We start from the raw sequence: 21,545 nt of genomic DNA, 5'->3' as shown, positions 1-21,545 counted from the left end.
TCTCGACATCGAGATGTATGACTATGAAAAATAAAAAGATTTTCTGTCTAAAAAATAGTACATCTTATAACATATTATATATATATATCATCCATTTTCAAGATTTTCATATGTTTATAGATCAACTTATTTTAACTATTTTTAAAATTTAAAATTTTATAATTAATATAAAAATAAATTTTGAAATAAACCTAAAAACATTATACATCAAAATTATATATTCCGACAAAATTTGAAGTCGCACCTTAGTTGGATTGTTTAAGATTGCAACCTTAGGAACCACACCCTTCTTCTTTTCTTCCTTTTCTTTTTTTAGTGTTCTGAAGTTGAAAGAATGGACATTTAGGAAGTAACAAGCCCTAAATATTTGTCACCCTCCTCTGCTTCGTATTGGAGTGAGAGCGAGAGAGATGCTCACGTCCTGGTAAGCCCTTGGCACGCAGGCAAAAGCTAGGCCTGAGCGCCATTACAGAGCTAGGAGGACGTCTACCAATGGCAGCACCGCTCCGAGGTACACTCTTACTTCTCATAATAATGCTTGGCTCTTCTTGTATAATGGCTTCGTCATGTCAATACTGTCACCGTCTCTCAGTTGCTCTGCATTGTTTATTTCCCGTTTCGTACCTACTAGTTTGGATGAGGGCTTTTGCCACAACATATGTGGATTTAGGTCCTATTGAGGATTGATAGTTGTGTTTTTGGTTGTAATCATGCTTTTTATGAACAACCATATTACTTTATCTCAATGTTTCTGCACTTCATGTTCTTGTTTCATGCCTGGTATGGAAATATGTTGTATTGTTAGAATGGAGGGTTTCGTGCCTGTTATGGAAATATGTTGTATTGCTAGAATGGAGGGAGAGGAGGGCTTCTCAGACTTGTCGTCTGGCGTCTTTCTTGACTATGAAGAGAAGATAACACAGCGGTGTAATTGCAACGAGTCATGGAGAATCTAAGTTAACAACTCAAGCAGAATCCAAATCAAGCCATGGTGAGAGTATGAGAGGAGGCTCACGAGTGCAGATTGGCAGGATTGACAAAGTATTTATTTTTTAAATTGACAAATTAAATTAGTGGTTGGAGTGATGGAGCATTAATCGTAAATCACACGTCAACCTGAAACCATCACAACTTTCGATAGTTAATTATGAAGAAGACACCGTGTATACCATGTGCATTCGTCCTTTTGAGCACAAACCATAAATCAATGTTATGATCGATATTATGGGATTTCTCTGCAAATTCCACAGTAATTGTTTTACTAGATGGTTGATTGAAGTGGAGACACTGCATAATTGATTGCTGGTCTGACCAACTTCTAAAGGGATTTTGATGTTTGTGAGGAACGCAACATGCTCGAGGTAGAGCTTTTCTCTACTGCCAGAAAATGATGTACTTTGGTTTAATTTTTGTTTTTTTAGAGTTTGAAATTACGGTAGAATTGGTTGTCTTTTTATTTATATAGATTTTAGGGGAATTTGCATCTTTTGTTTGTAGATATTCTAGGGCATCTCTGTCATGGCTACTTCTTGGCAAGATGAAGGGATAGGATTTAATGGTGATTAGGCTTCTTGGTGGATCGTTCCTACAAATATATGAATTGTGCTTTGTAATACATACAAATTTAAAGTGTTCAGCTTGAGGTATATTGTTATTATGGTTGGTTGGTGGGAAGAGTGATCTTTGGGGTGTCCTCAATGTCTACTAATTTACTGAATTTATCTTGTGTTTGCGTTACCTTTTTTTGCCAGCATATAGCCAAATTATGAGATTATTTGAGAGTGATAATGGGAAGAGTTGATCCTTAAGGGGACTTTGCATTTTTAATTTTCTTTGAAGAATCTACGAGAATTTAAAAAAATAAAAAATCCTGTGGAGAAGAAAGGAAGCATAAGACTGTGTGTGAATATATGTATCTATACGCTGCATACTCAAATCTAAGCCTACATGGCCCATTTTCTTTTATTTTTTGGGACACATGAACTTATGGGTCTTCATTTGGCAAGACAATGCTCAGTTGGTAAAAACAAAATGAAAAAATAGAGCTTGTGATGGCTTGTTTAAGATAGTTTCCTGGTCTATCGAAACCCACTTCAGACCACATCCTAGTACTCCTTGATGTCAGGAGAAATAGGAAAAATCTGCTTTTTTATTTTCAAAATATGTGGTCTGCACAGTGGTTAAACGAAGAATTATAATATATTAGATTTGAGGATAGAAGATTGAACAGGAATAAACTTCGATGTTTCTAGCACAAATTCTAGGAAGGTTTGAATTTTGGATTCATTATTGGATGAAAAGGATGATGCTTCCTCCCTCTTGACGCAGAAATGTTGAAATAGTCTTGTCAAATGAAAGACAAAGAGGATATAGTGGAATAGGAAGGGAACAGTTGGCTATGACAGTATTGCTTGAGGAGAAAATTCACCATATTCTTCCATGAGATTGCAAATGGCAATGGGATGATCAACTACATGGAGGAGGCTGAGTTCTCGATGGATAGTTGGCTATTCCCAGGATTTAAAGGGCAGAATTGAGTCAAAGTGATTAAAATAAATGTACCAGGTGTGTCAAGTGAGGTGAGACACTCAGTTGCCTGTGTTTGTTAGTGGACAACCTATTCAATTGTCTTTGATAGCAGAAGTTATGAGTGTTTGTTCTGTCTGATCTGATGGACCCAACATGTGGTAACATGTTAATGGATATGGTTAGCATCTGTCTGGCCTTACCCACTCTAAGATATACTTTTGTGAAAATTAGTACCTATCATATGCATGCAGCAGCACTAGAGAAAGAAATTTGCATATGAAGTCTGATGTGGACTGAGATGGGCTAATTTATGCAAGCTTGATTGGTCATTGGATGGCTCAATTGTGGAACACCCAGGGAAGAATGGAGGCACGCCAAGTGTGTGAGGGCAGGTAGCAAGGAATAGGGGTTAGCTTGACTGAGGTGCTTCATCATTAACTGGTGTAACCATAGTCTTCTTCCTTGGTGTTTATGATCCATCTGCTATATCTATGCCTTTTGCATGGTGAGACGACGGCCAAAGTGGACAAGACAGGTAAACCTGCTACAATATGTGGTATATACCTTATAGTGACACAATTACTTGGTATGCGCTTGATATCTTTCCTTGTCTTACAAAACTTGTGTAGTGCCAGCTTGGTTGTGGCTGCTAGATGTCCTCGAGGGGTACTCCTAGACTTGATCCTTAATATGAATGGGCTTTGATATGACTCGATCCTTAATATGACTCAAGCGCATTTTTCTAGTGGAAAAATGTGATTTTATGAGCCGGATTTGTTGGTTTATTTGTTTGGATTGCGTATATTAATTGAGAAATGGAACATCAAAAAGGACTTACTTGGAAATTATCTTGTGAAAAAACAAAAAATTTAAATTTATTCTTTAGCCTTATTCAAGACAAATTAGTTATCTTGTCCATTCTATCAATCTTGATTAAATTGAAGTCGAACTATGAAAACTATCTGTTTTGATTATGTGAGTATTATTTATAGCGATCTACTGCAGGTTTCATGTAGGATCCATTACAATACATTGTCACGTGACTTTTTACAAATGATGTTCATGCTATTTCGCATGGATTCTTTGTCCTAGGCATTGTACCCATGTCGGATGCAGCTGGTCATAGGTAAAGGTAAAGGTACAGGTACGGCATGGACATGAGTGGATTCTGCATTCTGAAGAGTCCTTACAAATGTGGAATCTGACATGTCTGAATTATTTTCAGAATGTGGTGGATTCTTCTCCTAAAATAATCCTGGATGTTTTAGACTTCTATTTATTTTAATATTAAGTATTTTATTTAAACTCTAGACATAGGGAAGCGATGTGCATCTCATTAATAAACACTATTATTGCCTACTTGTACCATAGTCTAATTCTTGTCCCTCACTATGACTTTGGTTGATCCTTGGTTTCCCTGTTGGTTCTTGTATGAATATTACGTGCATCGGATTCTTGCACTGTTCTGTGCAGCGGCACGTGTTGCAATTCCCAGCATTTTGGTTCTTAATTAATCATACTCATCCTCTTGCATACACACACAGTGTGCACACACACACACACATGTGTATGTGTGTCTATATATATTGGTATGTATACACACATATACATACACACAGACATACATATGTGTGTGTATAAATATGTGTGTGTATACATGCAGTGTGTGTGTGCATGCACACGCATGCGTGTATCCATGTGTGTGTGGCGATGTCACTGAATCCTATTTTTTGAGGCTCAAAAGAATCTAAAATCTGTATCCATTCCATGTCTAACATTGACACCCGTACCCATACAACATAGTGATCATGCTTTTCATGTGGCTTCATATTGTAAGTAATAAAAAATCTAAAATTTGAAATACCTTTCAGTCACAATCTTCCTGGCCTATCAATTGTTTGTATAGATTTATCTTTCCAATTTGCAATGAAAGAAAATGTCTGTTCTTTGAATACCTGGTTGATTTCTTTCTAGGATAATTAAATCTACTGTTGGGATGATCATTTTGATTTGACAACTCTCCTATCATTTTGCAGCTTGATAGGGTTTTACAATGGAGATGGCCTCAGTGGAAACGACCGCTTCTTTTCCTTTCAGTGGTGAAGATCATATTGAAAATGCAGGTTTTGCAGTTTCCAATCATAGGTATAAGTCCTTCCTGCATAGTTTCTTTATGTACTTGACATATTTTCTTCTCATCCAGTGTATCGTGGTTGTCCTACTCCTTTTATACTCTAAATCTTTCTTCTTCTCAAGTGTAATCTTCATGTCAAGTTCAAATTAACCTTACTTTGAAGGTTTGGAATATGTTGAAGTAATTAGAACTCTACTCTTGATGAATAATAACCTAGTGCATTATTGGCACACAGGTTATCACAGTGAGTAGTTTACCTAAGTTTCTAAATTTTTTTTAATGCTTTTGTTGTAGGCCATTTGTGGTCATTTGGACGCATGCAGTATTTAGTTATTATTCACTTAACTACTGGTATACATTATGCTAAAGACTGCAAATTCTCATATGGTTGACTTTTCTTATGATATCGGGGAACCTTTTACTGTTAGGCCTAGTATTTGTCATGCGTTGTTTCTTGATCTAATACCACTTATCTTTTCAGTTCTTTTCCCTACAAATAGAAGCCAGATGGCTCATTACTTTCTGTACTCCATATATCTCTGTTTCAAAATCAAGTGGAGATGATTCTCCATGTTACCAATAAAAAAAGCGATTCTCCTTAGTCTCTCTTATTCCCTGCTATTTTTATTTGATGAGTCTTGGAATCTAATAAAGTTACAGTTGGTCGTTTACTTTGAGCCTGCCCATATACTCTATTCAGTTTTCCTGCCACATGTTTCCTAAAAGACTTGCATGGTTTCCAAATTTATGATTTTTCCATTAGAATAGAAAAGGCAACTGCAAGAAACTGACACTTTCTACTGCGACTCTTGTATGATCCAAAAAGATCCTGCAGACCCATACCTTACCAAGAGAGACCAATTAATGGTATTCACGATGAACACCTAGAATTTTCTAAAATAGGTAAACACATTTCCATAAAGGTTATAAGAAGACTTTTGTAAAGGATCCAAGGGAAAGCGGGTTTGGAGTTTGGGAAAATTGAGAAAATGAGAAGGCTACAAGAAAGTACATTGGAATACTGAGAAAGTAGAGAAGGGTAACCGGACTCGTGAGCTTTGTGAGTGGCAACAAATAGCTGATAATTGTGGAACACTTTGCAAGTTGGAAGACCTTTACATGCTACTTTGGGAAAGCTGATGAGTTGAAGGGTCTAATTATCAATAGATTAAATATGCAAGGATATATAGAAATTGTGTTTCTCCTTGGGATGAAAATTTTAGTGGTAGCAATCCTGATGAAGTATAATAGGAGGAATACTGATAATGTACATCCAAAAAATATTGCATTGTAAGCAGTGCTCTTGGATGGTGGGTGTGCGGACCTCCTATTGCTTAGGTTGAGTGTATCGGAATGATGATAATATCGGGCTATGTTACTTTTTGGGTCCATTGACTTTTAGATTTCCAAGGAACAAGTTATGAGAAAACCTTCCAAGGAGAAGTATATTAAAATAATTGTGTCTTGCTAAGGATTTGGATTTTTCTTCTGTTGGAGCAAAGTATACTTGGTCTAGCAGAAAGAAATCCTCAATTATATGTACACTCGATTAATATATTTCAAATTGTTGGTTTTGAAACATCCTGTAGTATTGTATAAATAGGTATCCATACATAATCTAATCATTATTTCCATGTCTTGAAATAATACAGCTAGGGTTTCTAGGCTTTTTGGATTTAGTGAAAAATTGGTGGTCTTCTTTGGCAGCTTCAAGCGTAGCAGGAGGGGGGGGGGGGAGGGGGGTGAAGAAAAGGAAAGAAAATCTTTCACAGCTTCATGGTTGTCTTGCGTTATTTCTCCAAAAAGCTTAGATAAGTGGAGCAAGCTGTTCTTTGAGCCAAGCAGGTGTTTGGTGACATTGGGTACTGAATTGCAGTCATAAGAAGGGAAAATGCAACGACATGTAGATTGTAGTCGTTGGGGGTGTGCGACAAGAAGGGTAGAAGAGAGAGAGCAGGGGGGGGGGGAGGGGAGGGGGGGCGCATTGTATGATGAAGATTTTTAATTATTGAATGCAAAAAAAAGAAAAATTGTTGGGATCACTGGGTCTTGGGATGCAGGGTAGGTTTTATTGATATGAAAGAAGAATTTACCTTCGGTGAAACATCTTGCCTTGGAATTTTAAGTTGAATAATTGATTTAGTAGCATAATTGTGGGGAACAGGAGCTGGAGTGGGAGCATGGGACAGCTGGTGGCTGAAGCTCCTTTACCTTGGGACTATTATTTAGGAAGCGGGCTTGGAAGCGGCTTCATATATGTACTATATGTATATTGGATTGCTTGGGGCACTACACACACACATATAATATATATATATATATATATATATATATATATATATATATATATATATAGAGAGAGAGAGAGAGAGAGAGAGATGTATAATCCTCGTTTTAGCATTGTCTATACATCCGCAATATGAACTCTATAGCCTAAAAGTCTCCTAGAAATTTGAAAAAAAAAGAGATTGGAGAGTCATAATGAACTGAATTCAGGAATCATTAGAGTCCCTAACCAGACAAGGGAGGACAGTCCTCTATAGTGAGAACCGTCCGGCTCCAGAAAACTTTAGTAATACCCCTCTTTTTGGACTATTCCACACTGGGGTGCTCCCCACCCCCACGCCGACTTGAGCGATTCCAAGTTGGTACGCTAGTTTTCAACTAATGCAAATTAAGCCCATGAAAATAGAAAAAAATCGTGTAGAGGTGGTCATTAGCTAGAGAATTATCAAAAAGCAAAAATACATCACAAAATCAAAGATGTGTTAGGTTCAAAATTTCAAAAGTCAAAAAGTTTTGAAATGTCCCTGATGACCGAGTTCCCTTCAAACCACGATCATGCTACATTTTCAGTGGGCTTTTGGTTAGGGATTGCGATCCTTCTAAGATAGGGATCGAATTCCCACTATGGGGGGAGTGAGCTCTACCCCGGCTCCGGCTCGAGCTCCGGCACTGGTTCTGGTTCCAGCTCCAGCTCCAGCTCCAACTCCAACTCTTGGATTGTTGGGGTAAGATTCCAAGGGGGGATCATTACCCTGCGAAAAACCTCCTCGCATCTGTGGTTTGGAGATGCAGTTACGTGCACCAGGTAAGATTGTAGGATTATGTGGTTCTTTTACAAATGAGTATGCATAAGAGTGGAAAAAGGTCTGTGGACAATGCAAAAGGTTGGCCATAAACTATAATTCTTACATCATATTTATTGGTTAGAAAGTCCTTTCAAAATATTTGTAATGCAACGCCTAGACAGATTTTGTACTCTACGGTTTTACGATGCAAAGAAATTGTAGAAAATAGGGTTTCATTAGAATATATATGAGATATGGCTGCATGTTTGCAATCTTTGCATAAATAGCAATTGCATGTATGTCCTTGAATTACAATGATGCTCCCAATGCTACAATACATATATATTCCAAACCACGTACAACACTATCTTCTACACTCCCCCTCAAGTTGGTGCATCGATGTCAAGCATACCCAACTTGGAACTATGCGAATTGTTTTGTTAAAGACATCTTCTATGTGATCTTCAGTCTTCATAAATGGATTACATATAAGCTCACCAATCCTTTTTTTTTTTTTCAAGATCTTAGTGATAGCTTTCATATATGCAGATCAGGGGTGTATGCAGGAATTGACTGACAAGACCTGTAACATGAGTATATTAGGTCTCGTAAGTGTCGAATAAATGAGTTCCGCAACAAGTCTTAGATCGAATTATACATGTTCCAAAGGAGTACCAGAAATGAGTCCCAACTAAATGTTAGGATCTATGAATGAGTCATAAGTTTCAATCGAATCTTTCAAGTTTCATTAAGTAGACCAAGAACATATTTACACTGAGAAATAAAGACCCCTAATTGTTATACTGCACTTACTGAATCCCAGAAAAGTATTTGAGGGAGCCCAACTTCCTCGATGTCAAACTTAAAATGTGGGTATCACTTGGGACTTGCAGTTATCTCCTTGTGATCGCCCATGAGGACAATGTCTTCAGATGGATAATAGTATCTTGAGATCGTCATTTAAGAAACATTTAGTAGTCATCACTGCTCGTACAAAACCCAATACTTTGCAAGGCACTGCTAAACTTATCAAACCATGCCATGAGTGTTGAAACACATATAATGCTCTATGAAGCCAGCAAACCAGATGTTTCAGGTTGTGGGTTTTGAGGGTGTAGGCAAACCCTTCTTCCTCCAAATCAACATGAAGGAATTCTTTGACCTGTAGTTGATAAGGGTCACTCTTGATTGGCTGCAACATATTGTAGAATACTAATTACTGCCCAAAAGGAAAAAAATTATCAAGATAACTTTAGAATAGTGATAGAACTCCTTTTAAGAAACATTCAGTACTTCAGCACTTACTTCTACAAAATTTAATACTTTGCGAGGCACTGTTTAACTTATCAAACGTGCCCTAAGTGATTGTTTCAACCCATATAATGCTTTATGATCCGGCAAACCAGTAGGTGTGGGCTCTGATGGTGTAGACAGACACTATATGTATTCCATCCAAATCATCATGAAAGAAGACACTCTTGACATCTAGTGATGTGAGGGCCAAATTTGATTGGCTGCAAAATTGTAGAACACGAACAAAACCCATTTTGGCTAAAGGTGCAAACATTTCATGATAATCTACATGTGATAATCTACACCATGAGGTTGGGCGAATCCCTTAGCTACCGAACATGCCTTTAACATTCAGTGTCCTCACTTTGTCTATATTTAAGCTTGTACACCAACAACAAGCAACAACCTTCTTGTTATGTAGGAAGTTTCATGAGGTCTCACATTGATTTTTTAGTCAATGCTTGCATTTCCTCTTCTATGGCTTCCCTCCACTTGGGATTTATTACAACCTCCTGAAATGTCCTGGGTTCAAATTGGAAATCCAAGGAAGCAATGAAAGAATGATATAGAGAAGAGAAAGCAATGTAGGATGCATAACATTGAATAGGTTGGGGGTTGTACTTTCCTTTATGAATAGCAATAGGTGGAGAAAAGGAGGAAATAGCTTTTGGGATCAAGCAGTATATGAAGCTTTGTAGGTGAGCAAATCAAGTAATGGCTATTGATTGCTCTCATTCCCTTTGCCTTCTTGAGGAGGTGAGTATTGGTGGTTGTTCTCGGACACACCCAAGTGAAGGACTAGATTCCGATGCAGAGAATTTTGGAGTGTCTGAATAGAGGGAGGTGAACTTGACGAAGGTATGGAGACATATGGAGTGGGTTGATTGGGACAGGTGATAATATATGCTCCATCAAAGGGTTCCCAGTGTGCGTCATCCCTTGAAATATAGCCTACAAGTTCAAAAAGCTAAAATTTCGTGAAACATGATGCCTTTTTTCCTTGAATCATATAGGAGAGTACCTAAAAAGCAGTCAAACAATTCTGGCATCCAACTTGTTGACACAAGGTAGATGTCTTATTAATTTTTCGTAATGGCAAGCATAATTAAGAATTGAGGTAGGACATGGTTTATGAGATATGATGCCAAATGAACAGCATCATCTTCTTTTTTTTTTGATACTGTTAACAGCTTTATTGCATGAACTAGTAAGGTACAAGAGCATGGTCATTCAAAACGGGACCAAGACCAAAAAGCAACAAAAGGGCGGCCTCCAACGAGGCCAAAGACAAAAAAAAAATGGAATATAAAACACATAAGGAGCAGCACCAATAACACCTCCCAATCTAGCTACAAGCCTTCCACAGATGGTGTTATCCCCACTCCTTTTGCAAGGGAATCCTCCAGAGCATTGCTATCGCACCAAACGTGACTCCAAGACGCACCAAACGTGCCTTCAAGATATCGAGATGGTCGAGTAAAGATGGGCAATTTCTTAACAGCATCATCTTCAGCGTCATCATTATAGCCTTTTCCCAATTAATTGGGGTCGGCTACACAAATCCTGGTTTTTCATTTTGCTCTATTAAAGGTCATACCCTCAATGAGGCCATAAGTCCCCACATCTTTTTAGACTATTTCCATCCACATCCTTTTGGGCTTACCCTTTGCCCTTTTCAATCCTTCCACTTGAACTAACTCGCACCTTTGAATAGGTGTTGTATTTGGTCGATGCCACACATGGGCACCCACCTAAGTCTACTTTCTCTCATCTTATCGCCTGTTGATGCCACTCTTAAATTCTCCTGAATGGATTCATTTCAAATTCTGTCCCTTCTTGTCTTGCCACTCATCCATCTCAACATCCTTACTAATAAATCTTGGGAACATGCATATTCATATTAAATGATCTGGTAACTTCCAAACAATGGTGATGCTTCCTTTTTGCAATACCATTTTGTTGTCGTGTTGTAGGACATGAGATTTGATGTAGAATTCATTTTCCTAAAAGGATTTGACATATGTCTATTCATAGACTTTTGGTATCAAATTTGCTAACAATCATATTATTATACTGCTTAAATATTTATAACGCTTGATCTTTGGATGAGATAATTTCCAGGAACTTTAGAAACATCATCAATAAATAAAAAGAATGAGAGCCAAAAGCAGAACTGGTGCTGGACCGCAAACATCAGAATATATTAGAGAATATAACATGGTTTTATTAGATGAAAAACTCATGACATTGTTTTGAGACTCCACACACCTCACAAACATTGGTGAGGGAGCCTTATTGAAATTATAGAGTCCATTTTTCTCAAAAGTTTTCCCAGTTGTATTCCCAGTCTCACATCCTGAAAAAGCAGGATAAAAGTTTAGTTTTGGTGATACAAGTAATAGACAACAAGTTTGCTTAAAAAGGAACACGAAGAACATGAGACAGGATAATTAGGAAGTGAGAGCAATGCTCCTAGTTCCATGAATTGGTGAGTTGGAGCCATCAGCTAAGGAGACATAATTTAATGAGAGAAATTTTCAAAATGCATCGTTTGAGGAGTAATTACCTATTATATGCTCAGAGGCTCCATAATCCACATTCCCAGGGCTAGATTCGGAGGCAACGAGAGAATGATAGGTGCCTGCGTTATGGGAGGAGGGAAGGGATACATGCTCCTTCTAGGAGAACAGCTGAAGTTATCCTTTCCACTGACAGTTCTAGGCCATTGTGGGTCACTAACTATGCCGTAGGTTGCCTGCAAGATACACTGTAGACCTGCCATGGACTTCCTTTTTTGTGACACTATATTGCTGTATGTGGAACGTGGTCTCTCGGGGTTAGCAGAACACATCTATGTCCTGTCCCTTCAGGTGTTATTCTGATTAGCTGGCAATGTGGAATGCTCATGGATTACTTGACCAGATAGCATGTGTTCGCTTATCTGTTAGCAAAAGATGATAAACAGTGGAATGGAAGGTAATTTCTCACAGTCAAGGATGTGGATCCCAACATTCTTATAATTAGTCCTCCTAGCAACTCATGGGTCCTCCACTTCTTGATCTTGGCAACATTTTTGTCAAGCCATGCAGGACACTTTGCATGGGGGAGGGTAATAGTGACTTCTCCACATACCACATAAGGTGTTTTAATATGCAGCTACTTAATGATTGCCCTTCTTGCAATTTGCTATCTTCGTAATACTGGAATTTGTACTGTTATCATGGCAAGAACACTGCTCTTCTACTACATCCCAGATTTCTTTTCCTGTACTAAGAAGCATTAGTGCATCCCTAAGCCACGTTATTACAATAGCATCATTGGCATAGTGTCAATTATATCCCAGGTCTGTTTAGCTAGGTGATTTTGAAGACCCGTGAATGTGACTCAATATTTATCTTCCAAGCAAGAGCATTTACCGGAGTTGAGGATGTCTTCAATCTCACCTGGGTGATATCATCTTAACAGCCCTTCTGGCTTCTGTGATTTGAATGAAGTAGAGCCAAAGTTTTGCTAACAGGCATCAGGCTAATACCATGATAATAGCTATCATTGGTTATCGAAAGGGGTCCATGTACGTCATTGCTTGGGTTTCTAAACAACCGCAATATCCATGCTCACAAATTTCATAAATGAAGTGTTCGATAGATGTACAGACAGGAATATAGTATAGATACACGCTTAGCTGGAAGCAATTCCTTGCCAGAGAAGGGGTCCAGAGAATTTCTTTATCAATCACAAACATAGCTCGATAAAGCTGATTTTGTTCCTTCTTTGCTTGTAGCCATTTTGGTACATGGCTATGAATTTTGCAAATGGAGACAATTTACAAACAAATAAATAATGTCTGTTGATTATTAGGGGAAAAAAAAACGAAATTAAGAAGAAACACTTCAAATCTGACACCCAATACTTCAATATGGGTATCAAAATGCTCGGCTTGATGAGTCAACTAAAAGTTTCCAAGAAATTTGTGAATCTAACGCATCTGCATGGATGTCGCCAACACCACATGTACTTGATCTTCCTCTACGATTCATGGCAGGATGAACAGCTTATATGGGCTTCTCTGCTTTGATTCCATGTAAAGCCTAGTCAGATTTGTTATTCTAGGGTTTTACAGTGCAGAGAAAAGTGAAAGATTGTATAAACTGGAAAAAGGGATGAAGTCATAGTTCATTAGAAATAGTTCATTAGAATATATATGAGATATGATTACACTTATAGTAATTGCGTATCTGTCCTTGGACTACAATGACACTCAGTGCTACAGTACACAGTATACTCCACAAACCATTTATAATACCATCTTCCACACATATGCAAGATGCTTGTCATTTATATTTCCATCTTCCGCACATATGCAAGATACTTGTTCTGTATTGTGACATTTTTTAATTCTCTCTCCTTGTATATTGTTATATGCTATGTGCTTAACTTTTATGTTAAAAGTTTCATGTTACAACATTTGGTTCTGCAGGCCTGTGCTGTGGCCTTTCTTCTCAGCACCCCAGTTGGGCTGAGTTCACACCTTCGCAGACCAGAATATGCTTTCATTTTGTTACTTATATCAGATTTTGAATGACTTTTATGAATGTCTATCATTTGTCTCAATGTTAAGCTGAAGGGTTTGGACGTAATTGGACCAAATGGTACTTAGCTTTAGGAAAGTTCTAGTGAGGGGTAAGGGAAATGCTAGAATGGCTGTCAAAATGTTGTGATTGGGAATTTATTTGAGCTAGTATTCTGATTAGAGAAAAAAATAAATGAAGAATAGTAAGACACTGTAGCATTGGTGAAAGTGTGCTGGCAGCTTTATCCTTCATGATAGGCATTAGCTAATACTTGGAGGAACGCAATCCATACACAAGTGTCTTAAGAGTCACTGCACGGCCATGATTGAGTGCGAACTTTAATGGCTAAGCGATTGAAAAGTAAGTTTACCAATTTGAAATGAGATGTAACCTTTAGCACTTTTGCTCAAATGAATAGACGAAGCTACTGAAACGGCCATCACACTGTCTAAAGGGATAAAAGTTCAAACATTTTGAGTGTCACAAGTTGCCATTGTACCGCATGAAATGTCCATTCTTTAGCCAATCCATTTTTCTTACTCTGTATGTTTTCATTTTTGTTAGTTTGGATGTCATTCAAATGGAGCTGATTTGCATACTTTATACAATTGACTTTGTTGTCTAGTAGACTAAGATACTGAAAAATCCATCACACTCTGAGATCATGGGATTAATTCTTCTTGTCTCCTACAGTTTACATCATTTGGACATCTGTAATTATTTTGACTTCTTGGAACATTCATAATGTTCTGTTTCCTTTTATCTCGTTTGTTAGTGATGCTACCATGCATGCATTCAAACGTTTTACTTCGTTTAGTAAAAGCAATCCTGCCTGCATGTGTAACATGTTTTAAAGTTTCAAATGCATCTTCCTGGAGGCCTACTAAGGAAAAACGCGGGAAATAAAACTTTAATGGGGTTGTAACTGTAGGTTTTATGTCACCTTCTGTCTGTTTCCAATATTGATTGTAAATTCTAGGGTATTCTGACTAACTTGGTAATTGATTATTTTCTGTTTTACACGCTCTGGTTATGGAATATTAGTGATGGTGACCAAAGGCATGCTTGCTCAAAGGAAGGTAAAGATATAATGGAGATAATTGCTGCCACTGGAAAATATTGGTAAGTGGTTTCTGAGTTGGGTTTAGGTTTTAATATTTTGTTTCCATGTAGAATTTTAGTGTATTTATTCAATATTGTCATGTGTGCATTATTTAATCGCGAAGTTCAGCTGGCCTTTGGTTTCTTCAATCAATTAAAGTGATCACATAATCAAATAAAGTTCAATTGGCCATATAATCAATTTTTTTTGATCTACTGGAGTCATGTAATTTACTTTAGGGTAGTCCTAGTTTCCTAACTGTTGATAATAAACTTATTTGCATTGAATTTATTTAGAATGAAAAAGAGAATTGATGCTTGCTGCCTTATTTAGGTTCATTGGCTTTAATTGATCACTAAATTTGTTGCATCTTTGTTTTTTATTTGGGTGGTGTTTTTCTTTTGTCCAAAGAAAGTCATTGTTTCTTCACCTTCTCAAATCATATTGGACAAATCAGTTATCTTGGAAACATCTCGCATTCCTTTTGATAACAAGCCATTTTTTTGGAAATGATAATAAAGTGGCTGATATAGTGATCATGCATAATCATCAAAGACGATGACATTTGTGTGAGTAATTGGGAGAGAAAGCAATGGGTTGCTCCCACTTTGATTCAACTAAGGATTTGCCTTTATATATTATTGTGCTCTACATAATGATGTAAAGCTAAATGTACGAGAATATTTCTTTCAAAGAAATTTATGCTATATCCCCCCAAAAAATAGAAATGTCCTTCATTTTTTGAATTTTATGTTTGTACCCCTTTTTTATTTTTCTCAACATGTCACGACTTCGGACCTTGAAGGTCGGAAGTGATAACAAAATTCTTAACTTTGGATCTTGAATATCCATAGTGAAGTTAGAGTTAGGGGTGGCAATGGACTGGGACCCACTGGGTATAGCCGACACAGGTCTGGTATGGCTCTAGCATTTGGACCCGGCGGGTCAGGTCCAAGTCCAAAACTTGTACCCGAACACTATATGGGTCATGGTTCTAGCTGTACCCGACCCGTACCCGTAAACTGTTAAAGATAAAATACTTTACTTTAAGCCTTGTTCATTTGGGTGTATTAAGGATCTCATATAACTAGAACTAGCAGTCTTCTTAAACTATTAAACGACAAATCACACACCTTGAAATCTAATAGTGGATGATTGTGACCTTGTTGCCAATAATACGGGTATATGATGGTAAAAAACAGAGCAAAACAAAAAGGGAAAAAAAAAAGCTCATAGTGAGGGTGACAATGGGCCCGAGACCTGATGGGGTAGATCTGAGACCCGACGGGTACAGGTATGGGTGCAATTTTTGGACCTGACGGGCCGGACCCAACCCGTTGCCAGCTCTAGTTAGAGTCTTGACTAGACCATGAAGGTCTGAAGCCAATGTAAAAAAAAAATTCTTCATGACTCATTTTTACTCCGGACCTTCAAAGTCCAAAGTCAGTAAAAGATGATGAGAAAGATCTATCAATGTTAAATACAAAAAATGGAAGGGATTTCAAGAATTATGAACTTTTGGGGGGACACAATCATAAATTTCTCTTTCTTTTACTACCACTTTACCTAAAAAACAAGAGAGAGAGAGAGAGAGAGAGAGAGAGAGAGAGAGAGAGAGAGAATATACCAATGATATGAGAGGGAGTAAATTTATCATGATATGAGAGAGATGAAGTGTAAATATATCAACGATATGAGAGACCTAGTAACATATATCAATGATATTCCCTTTTGTGTTCTTTCTTCCTGTCAATGTAGCTTTTCTTCCTTTTGTACGAAGCATTATTCAGCAACATATTTCATATTTGGAGAAGGAGCTTCAGATGATGTTATATTTATGAACATAATCCTTGTATAGTGCTATACAATTATTTATTCTTGTCATAGTAATGTTTTGTACTTACATTTTCAGGCATGACTGGGACACATTGAAACACTTGCTCTCATTTCATCTGAAACAGGTACGTCGAGGTATTCTATCATATAAAGTTTGTTAGCTTTTTTGTGTTTTTCAATGTTGATAGCAATTTCACTAAAGCATTTGGTAATCCGGTCGGCTCCCTTGAACTGGATAATCTGTGATCTATGTTAAACATTAATTTCTTTGAAGGTCTTGGCTGAGTACCCTGAGGCACATATGGCTAATGATATCGGTCCTCGACCAAGCTCTTCATTACTAGAGCCTTACCCAGACTTGGTGAAAAGATTGGATGAAGGTAATACCAGAGGTCTACCCCCTTTATTGAACTGCTTCACCTGATTTCTTATGTACTCAGAGAAATCTTAGTTTCAGTTACTTATGGTGCTGTCCCCTCCAATTCATGAGCAGACATGAATAAAATGATTGAGTCAAACAGACATTGTCTGTCGTTGTCAGGATGCTATATGATGTCTCTTTGTTATTCTGTTCGTTTAGCTGGAAAATTTGTTGCATTTTCAATTGTGGTCTAGATATATTGTGTCTGATCAGAATCAGAACTTTCCGATATATTACTGGTTGTAGAGAACTTTTCTTAACATACTTTGCATCCTTTTATCTATAATCACATTTTTTTTTTTTTTGCATTGTATGGAATCTTTCCTATTACACATAGAGCTTATCTCATTGCTTCTTGTTCATTTAAACTCTTTACTCTTTTGGGCATTGTTGCAAGGTGATATGCATGTGTTTCAGTTCCATAAGGTGGTGGGTTCTAAAGAGGCATTTTTAAATGGCTTAGCCGATACCTGGCAATGTCTTCTTGTATACAATGCTTAATGATGTACATCTTGAAGTTGATGAAAGCAAAGGGATTCTAGAAAATCCCAACACATGTTGGCATGCTTTTATGGTATTGTGTGAAGGAACTATCTAACTTAGGTTGAGTGTACAATATATCATCTGCACCAACTAGTATTTATAATGATTTCTTAAGAGTGTGATGTTTCTGTCTCAAAATAGGTTGGTTTCAGGGTTGGCATATTTTAATATAATAAAATTGGGTGAGGTTTGCAGTTCTGGCATCGGAAACCTTATGATGGTTTGAAAATCTATTTTCATCCATAATTATGAGATTTTAAAAATTCCAAAAATGGTATTGATCGAGTAGGACTGTAAACATGTGAAAATAGATGGTCCAGATTATTTGTTACAAGATGCATTATCTTTACGACTTGAAATTCTTTTTTCTTCTTATCCATATATCTCAAGGTTGAGTTGATCAAATTGGAGTGTTTTCTAATGTTGGAACATTCATCGAGAGGATTTTTTAGTTCACCTTACTTCAATATATAAGGTTGCAACCTTATATAAACTTTGCTCGATAAAATAAAATCTCAATATTATAACCAGTTGCTAGTTAGAAGGTTGCTAGAATAGAACTATGGCAAAAAGAAATCAAGGATTATCTTTCTATGAGGCCTCCCCACATGGCACACCATTTTCGCACCCTGTAAGAGGATGTAAGGATGGGATGCTGATTTCCTTGACTGTGCAAAGTTATCATGAGAGAACATGCTGGAAGTCATGAGAATATCTTGTTGGGGTAGCGCTCATGCATCGAAAATGCAGCCTTCAAAGGAACTGCCTACTTGAAATCCCTTGCTTATGCTAATCGTCAGAATTGGCAATATAGTATAGATGATTTGGAAGCATCTGTTCAAGCAGTGCTCTTCACTTTTATATACGACCAGCATTTGATTCAGATTCCACTAGGTTGAAAACTTCCAAAGTTATACTAACTAGAAATGATGAACATTAATTTGATCTGGAGAGGGAACAGATGAAGAGAGTATTTCACATGGGGCATCACCTAGAATCATAACAGGAGCATTAGTTTTGGGAGAGCTATTGCTACCTTAGAATCACAGAACCATGCAACTAACCATCCAGCACTACATGATGCGAATGAGATTTTTATCCAGGTTATTATGCACCTGATAAACTGTTGATAGCTTGGTGAGGTAGATGTCAATCCTCTATTGATATGTTGAACAAAATTCATTGAGAGGACCTTTCCCCTGTATGAGAGGACCGGGAAGGACGCACCTCTGGTGTACCAGTTATCATACCCATGATAAACATTGGGTAGCCAAGTGCGGAGCGGATAATTGGTAAGCCCACCCCAAGATGAGGGCTTTCCTATTCCTACTTCCTCAAAGCCTCTGGTAGCATGGACGGTACAGTGACGGGTTCTCTATCCCTGTGGGGATGGAGCGACAAAAGTATTGAGAATTCAGGATAAGGTCATGGTGAGGCGAGCTATTTATCATCACAATAGGTGTCAAGTGGAAGTGTACTGATGTATGCAGCTGTGGCATCCTAACAGACCAAGAGATTTCAATCTTGTCCCTAATTACCCAATCAATGTGATTAGTCACACGCCATCTATTTTCATTGTTCAATTGTTTGTGTTTGACAACATGGAAAAACCAAAAGCTCCTACCTCTCTATATATCCAAGGGATGGAAGGGCAGAGGGAGGTTTCCTTTGGTGTCCCTTGCAATCCAAAATTGGGGCCTCACAATCAACAATCACTAGCCAATATGCTTCTCTCATGCCTGTTTTTGTTCATGGTTCGATATTCTGGTGCCCTTGGTATAGAGGAACCAGAACTTGGTGGTTAAACTCTACTGTGGTGACGATACTGTGGGAGAGGTCCTGCAGAAAAATAGCTCGACGCCAGGTTGATAAAAGCTTAACATCTCTTATTCAATGAAAGGTGGTCTTATACAAATCCACAATTAGTAGGATCGGAGGTAGGTGACAATAGTTTGTGGAGTTGTGGTGATACAATCATGATTAATATCCCATACTTTAAAACTCAAGAGAATTTGCCTTGAAATACAAACCTTGAAGATATAGTTGACCAAAGAAAAATGAGTCAAACTAGTGGTATGTCATAGGAATGAAGGTGCAGAAAAAAGTTACAAATGCATTGCAATATGGTTGAGTGCAGTCACATGTGTGGGTCCGAGAGTTCTGATATATCTGAAAGACATTGGCACTATCTTTGATGTTTGAGGTGTTCTCATACTTATTTTGATATGCTTTGATGAACCTATGGCCTAACAAGGGACGAATAAGGCAATTGCTTTGCTGGATTCTGTTTCCTGTGTATTTGTCTTAATGAAGAGTTGAATGAAATTTCCTCTCTTTATTCATTGTAGCATTATCTCTGATATATGTTGCCTAAGACATGTAGTTTTCTCCTATTAACTTGAACCCATATGTTTACTGCATGTCAAACTATAATGGAAATAAAGTAAAAAAAGAGGTTTCTCCATGATGATCTGTTCATGATATTAGGATAGTAACTTTGTCTGTAGATGCATGCACCCAGATGGTTGAGCATGAATATGCACAGTACTTTGTATTCTTTGTGGTGTGGGGTATATTTATTTGTTCCTTCGTAATCCCACTACTTAAAATGCTGAAATCTTGTTGCATGATGCATGGCCAAGATTTGAATACAAAAGCTCTTCTTGCGGAATTTCATGCACGCTCATATATATAAACTGTGGTGCCACCCACATACAAGGATTTGTGGCTAGTATTTCCTATTTGTCCGATCTTGATGTATCAGTTGAGTCACCCGTCACATTTTGCATTTTATTATTCATTTAAAATATAGAATCAAGATGAAATTTCCAAGGTGTGTCATGATGCACTTATAAAAATGGTCAAAACCCTATACAAGTGTCATGATGCACTCTCCAAGTTGTATGTCTCCTGGGAGCATACATGGAGGAAAATCCAACACCCTGGCGGGCACCCTAGCTAACGACGGAGCCCTCAGTAGCACAGCCTGACTTTTGAGATATCGCTGCTTGTTTCCCTGTATTTTTTGTCTATATTACTTGGGTTAACTTATATGATTCCCTGTATTTTGTCTATATTACTTGGGTTAACTTATATGATGTAACCCCATTTTTTGTATAGGGCTACCATTCCTTGGTAAGTCTATTTTTCGGCTGGAGCCACAGGCTTGTGGGTGACCTCTTTGCTTTCTTGTAACCTCTTTTCTTATAAATAGAATAGTTAAACATATTAAAAAAAGAGACGCAATTATAAAAATATAAAAATAACTCGATAAAAATTAAATGATCAAAATACCCTTAAAAGTTTCATGAGTATTTTAGTCATTTTATTTTTTGTAAAATTATTGTGAAAATTATTTTTTTACAGCGTGATGGCAAGAAGTATGTATACCCAAAATTTTGAACACAATGTGATTTAATTTTGAGCACAATGTGATTTATAGAAAAATTAATGAAATTGACCTCCTTAGATGTGCTCGCAATCATCCTGTCAAAGATTGGACAGTTGAGAGCAAAGCATTTTCTAGCTTATTTTGACATTTGGATTGTTGCTGACCTATCCATTCATTTAGATCAGATGGCCAGGAAACACCACGATCTTTTATATTGGGTAGCGCCACAGAGAAAGATTAGCTAGATATATATATGTTATGCATGCTGAAATACTGATTTCAGAATTAATATATTCTATATCTTTTTTTTTTAAAAGTTAATCACGAATTAGAAATTAATGTATTATTTAATAATATGTTTTCCCCGTATGACGTGAACTTGTTTTTCATGATCTTTGGGTTCAACTTTGTAGCACTACTCAACTATGTGGAGGGTCCTCCATTTACTCTCCAAAGGCTTTGCGAGGTGATTCTCATGCATAATTCCACCTTCATTAATCTGAATAGATTACAGATTCGGTGTTCTAACGAATGGAGCCATTTTATTTGTGTTGTCATCATGCAGATCTTGTTAAACCCCCAAAGAATATACCCCAACCTTTCGAAACTTGCTTTAGCACTTGAAAAGGTTCTCTCTCTCTCTCTTTCATTCAA

At 37.4% G+C, this 21,545-nt stretch overlaps 1 protein-coding gene across 2 annotated transcripts in view; it reads left to right on the top strand.

The window, feature by feature from the left end:
- Positions 1–233: 233 nt before the first annotated feature.
- LOC18437502 (serine/threonine-protein phosphatase 4 regulatory subunit-like protein) overlaps positions 234–21,545 on the top strand; it is a 22,191-nt gene continuing 879 nt past the window's right edge. The window contains exons 1-8 of one of the 2 annotated variants that reach the window (XM_088864920.1): positions 234–511; positions 3,535–3,673; positions 4,566–4,674; positions 14,643–14,720; positions 16,613–16,661; positions 16,811–16,916; positions 21,305–21,357; positions 21,457–21,519. In XM_088864920.1, the coding sequence (XP_088721046.1) occupies positions 4,583–4,674; positions 14,643–14,720; positions 16,613–16,661; positions 16,811–16,916; positions 21,305–21,357; positions 21,457–21,519 (441 nt within the window). In that variant the 5' untranslated portion in view covers positions 234–511; positions 3,535–3,673; positions 4,566–4,582. The remainder of the gene's footprint in view (positions 512–3,534; positions 3,674–4,565; positions 4,675–14,642; positions 14,721–16,612; positions 16,662–16,810; positions 16,917–21,304; positions 21,358–21,456; positions 21,520–21,545) is intronic. The other variant, XM_011626297.3, reaches the window with a different exon arrangement.

This window comes from Amborella trichopoda, chromosome 1 (genome assembly GCF_054954075.1).
Source record: "Amborella trichopoda isolate Santa Cruz 75 chromosome 1, AtrichopodaSantaCruz75HAP2 v2.0, whole genome shotgun sequence".
Classification (NCBI taxonomy): domain Eukaryota; kingdom Viridiplantae; phylum Streptophyta; class Magnoliopsida; order Amborellales; family Amborellaceae; genus Amborella; species Amborella trichopoda.
Note: the sequence above shows the minus strand (reverse complement) of the source record. Positions and strands in the feature narration are given on the sequence as shown.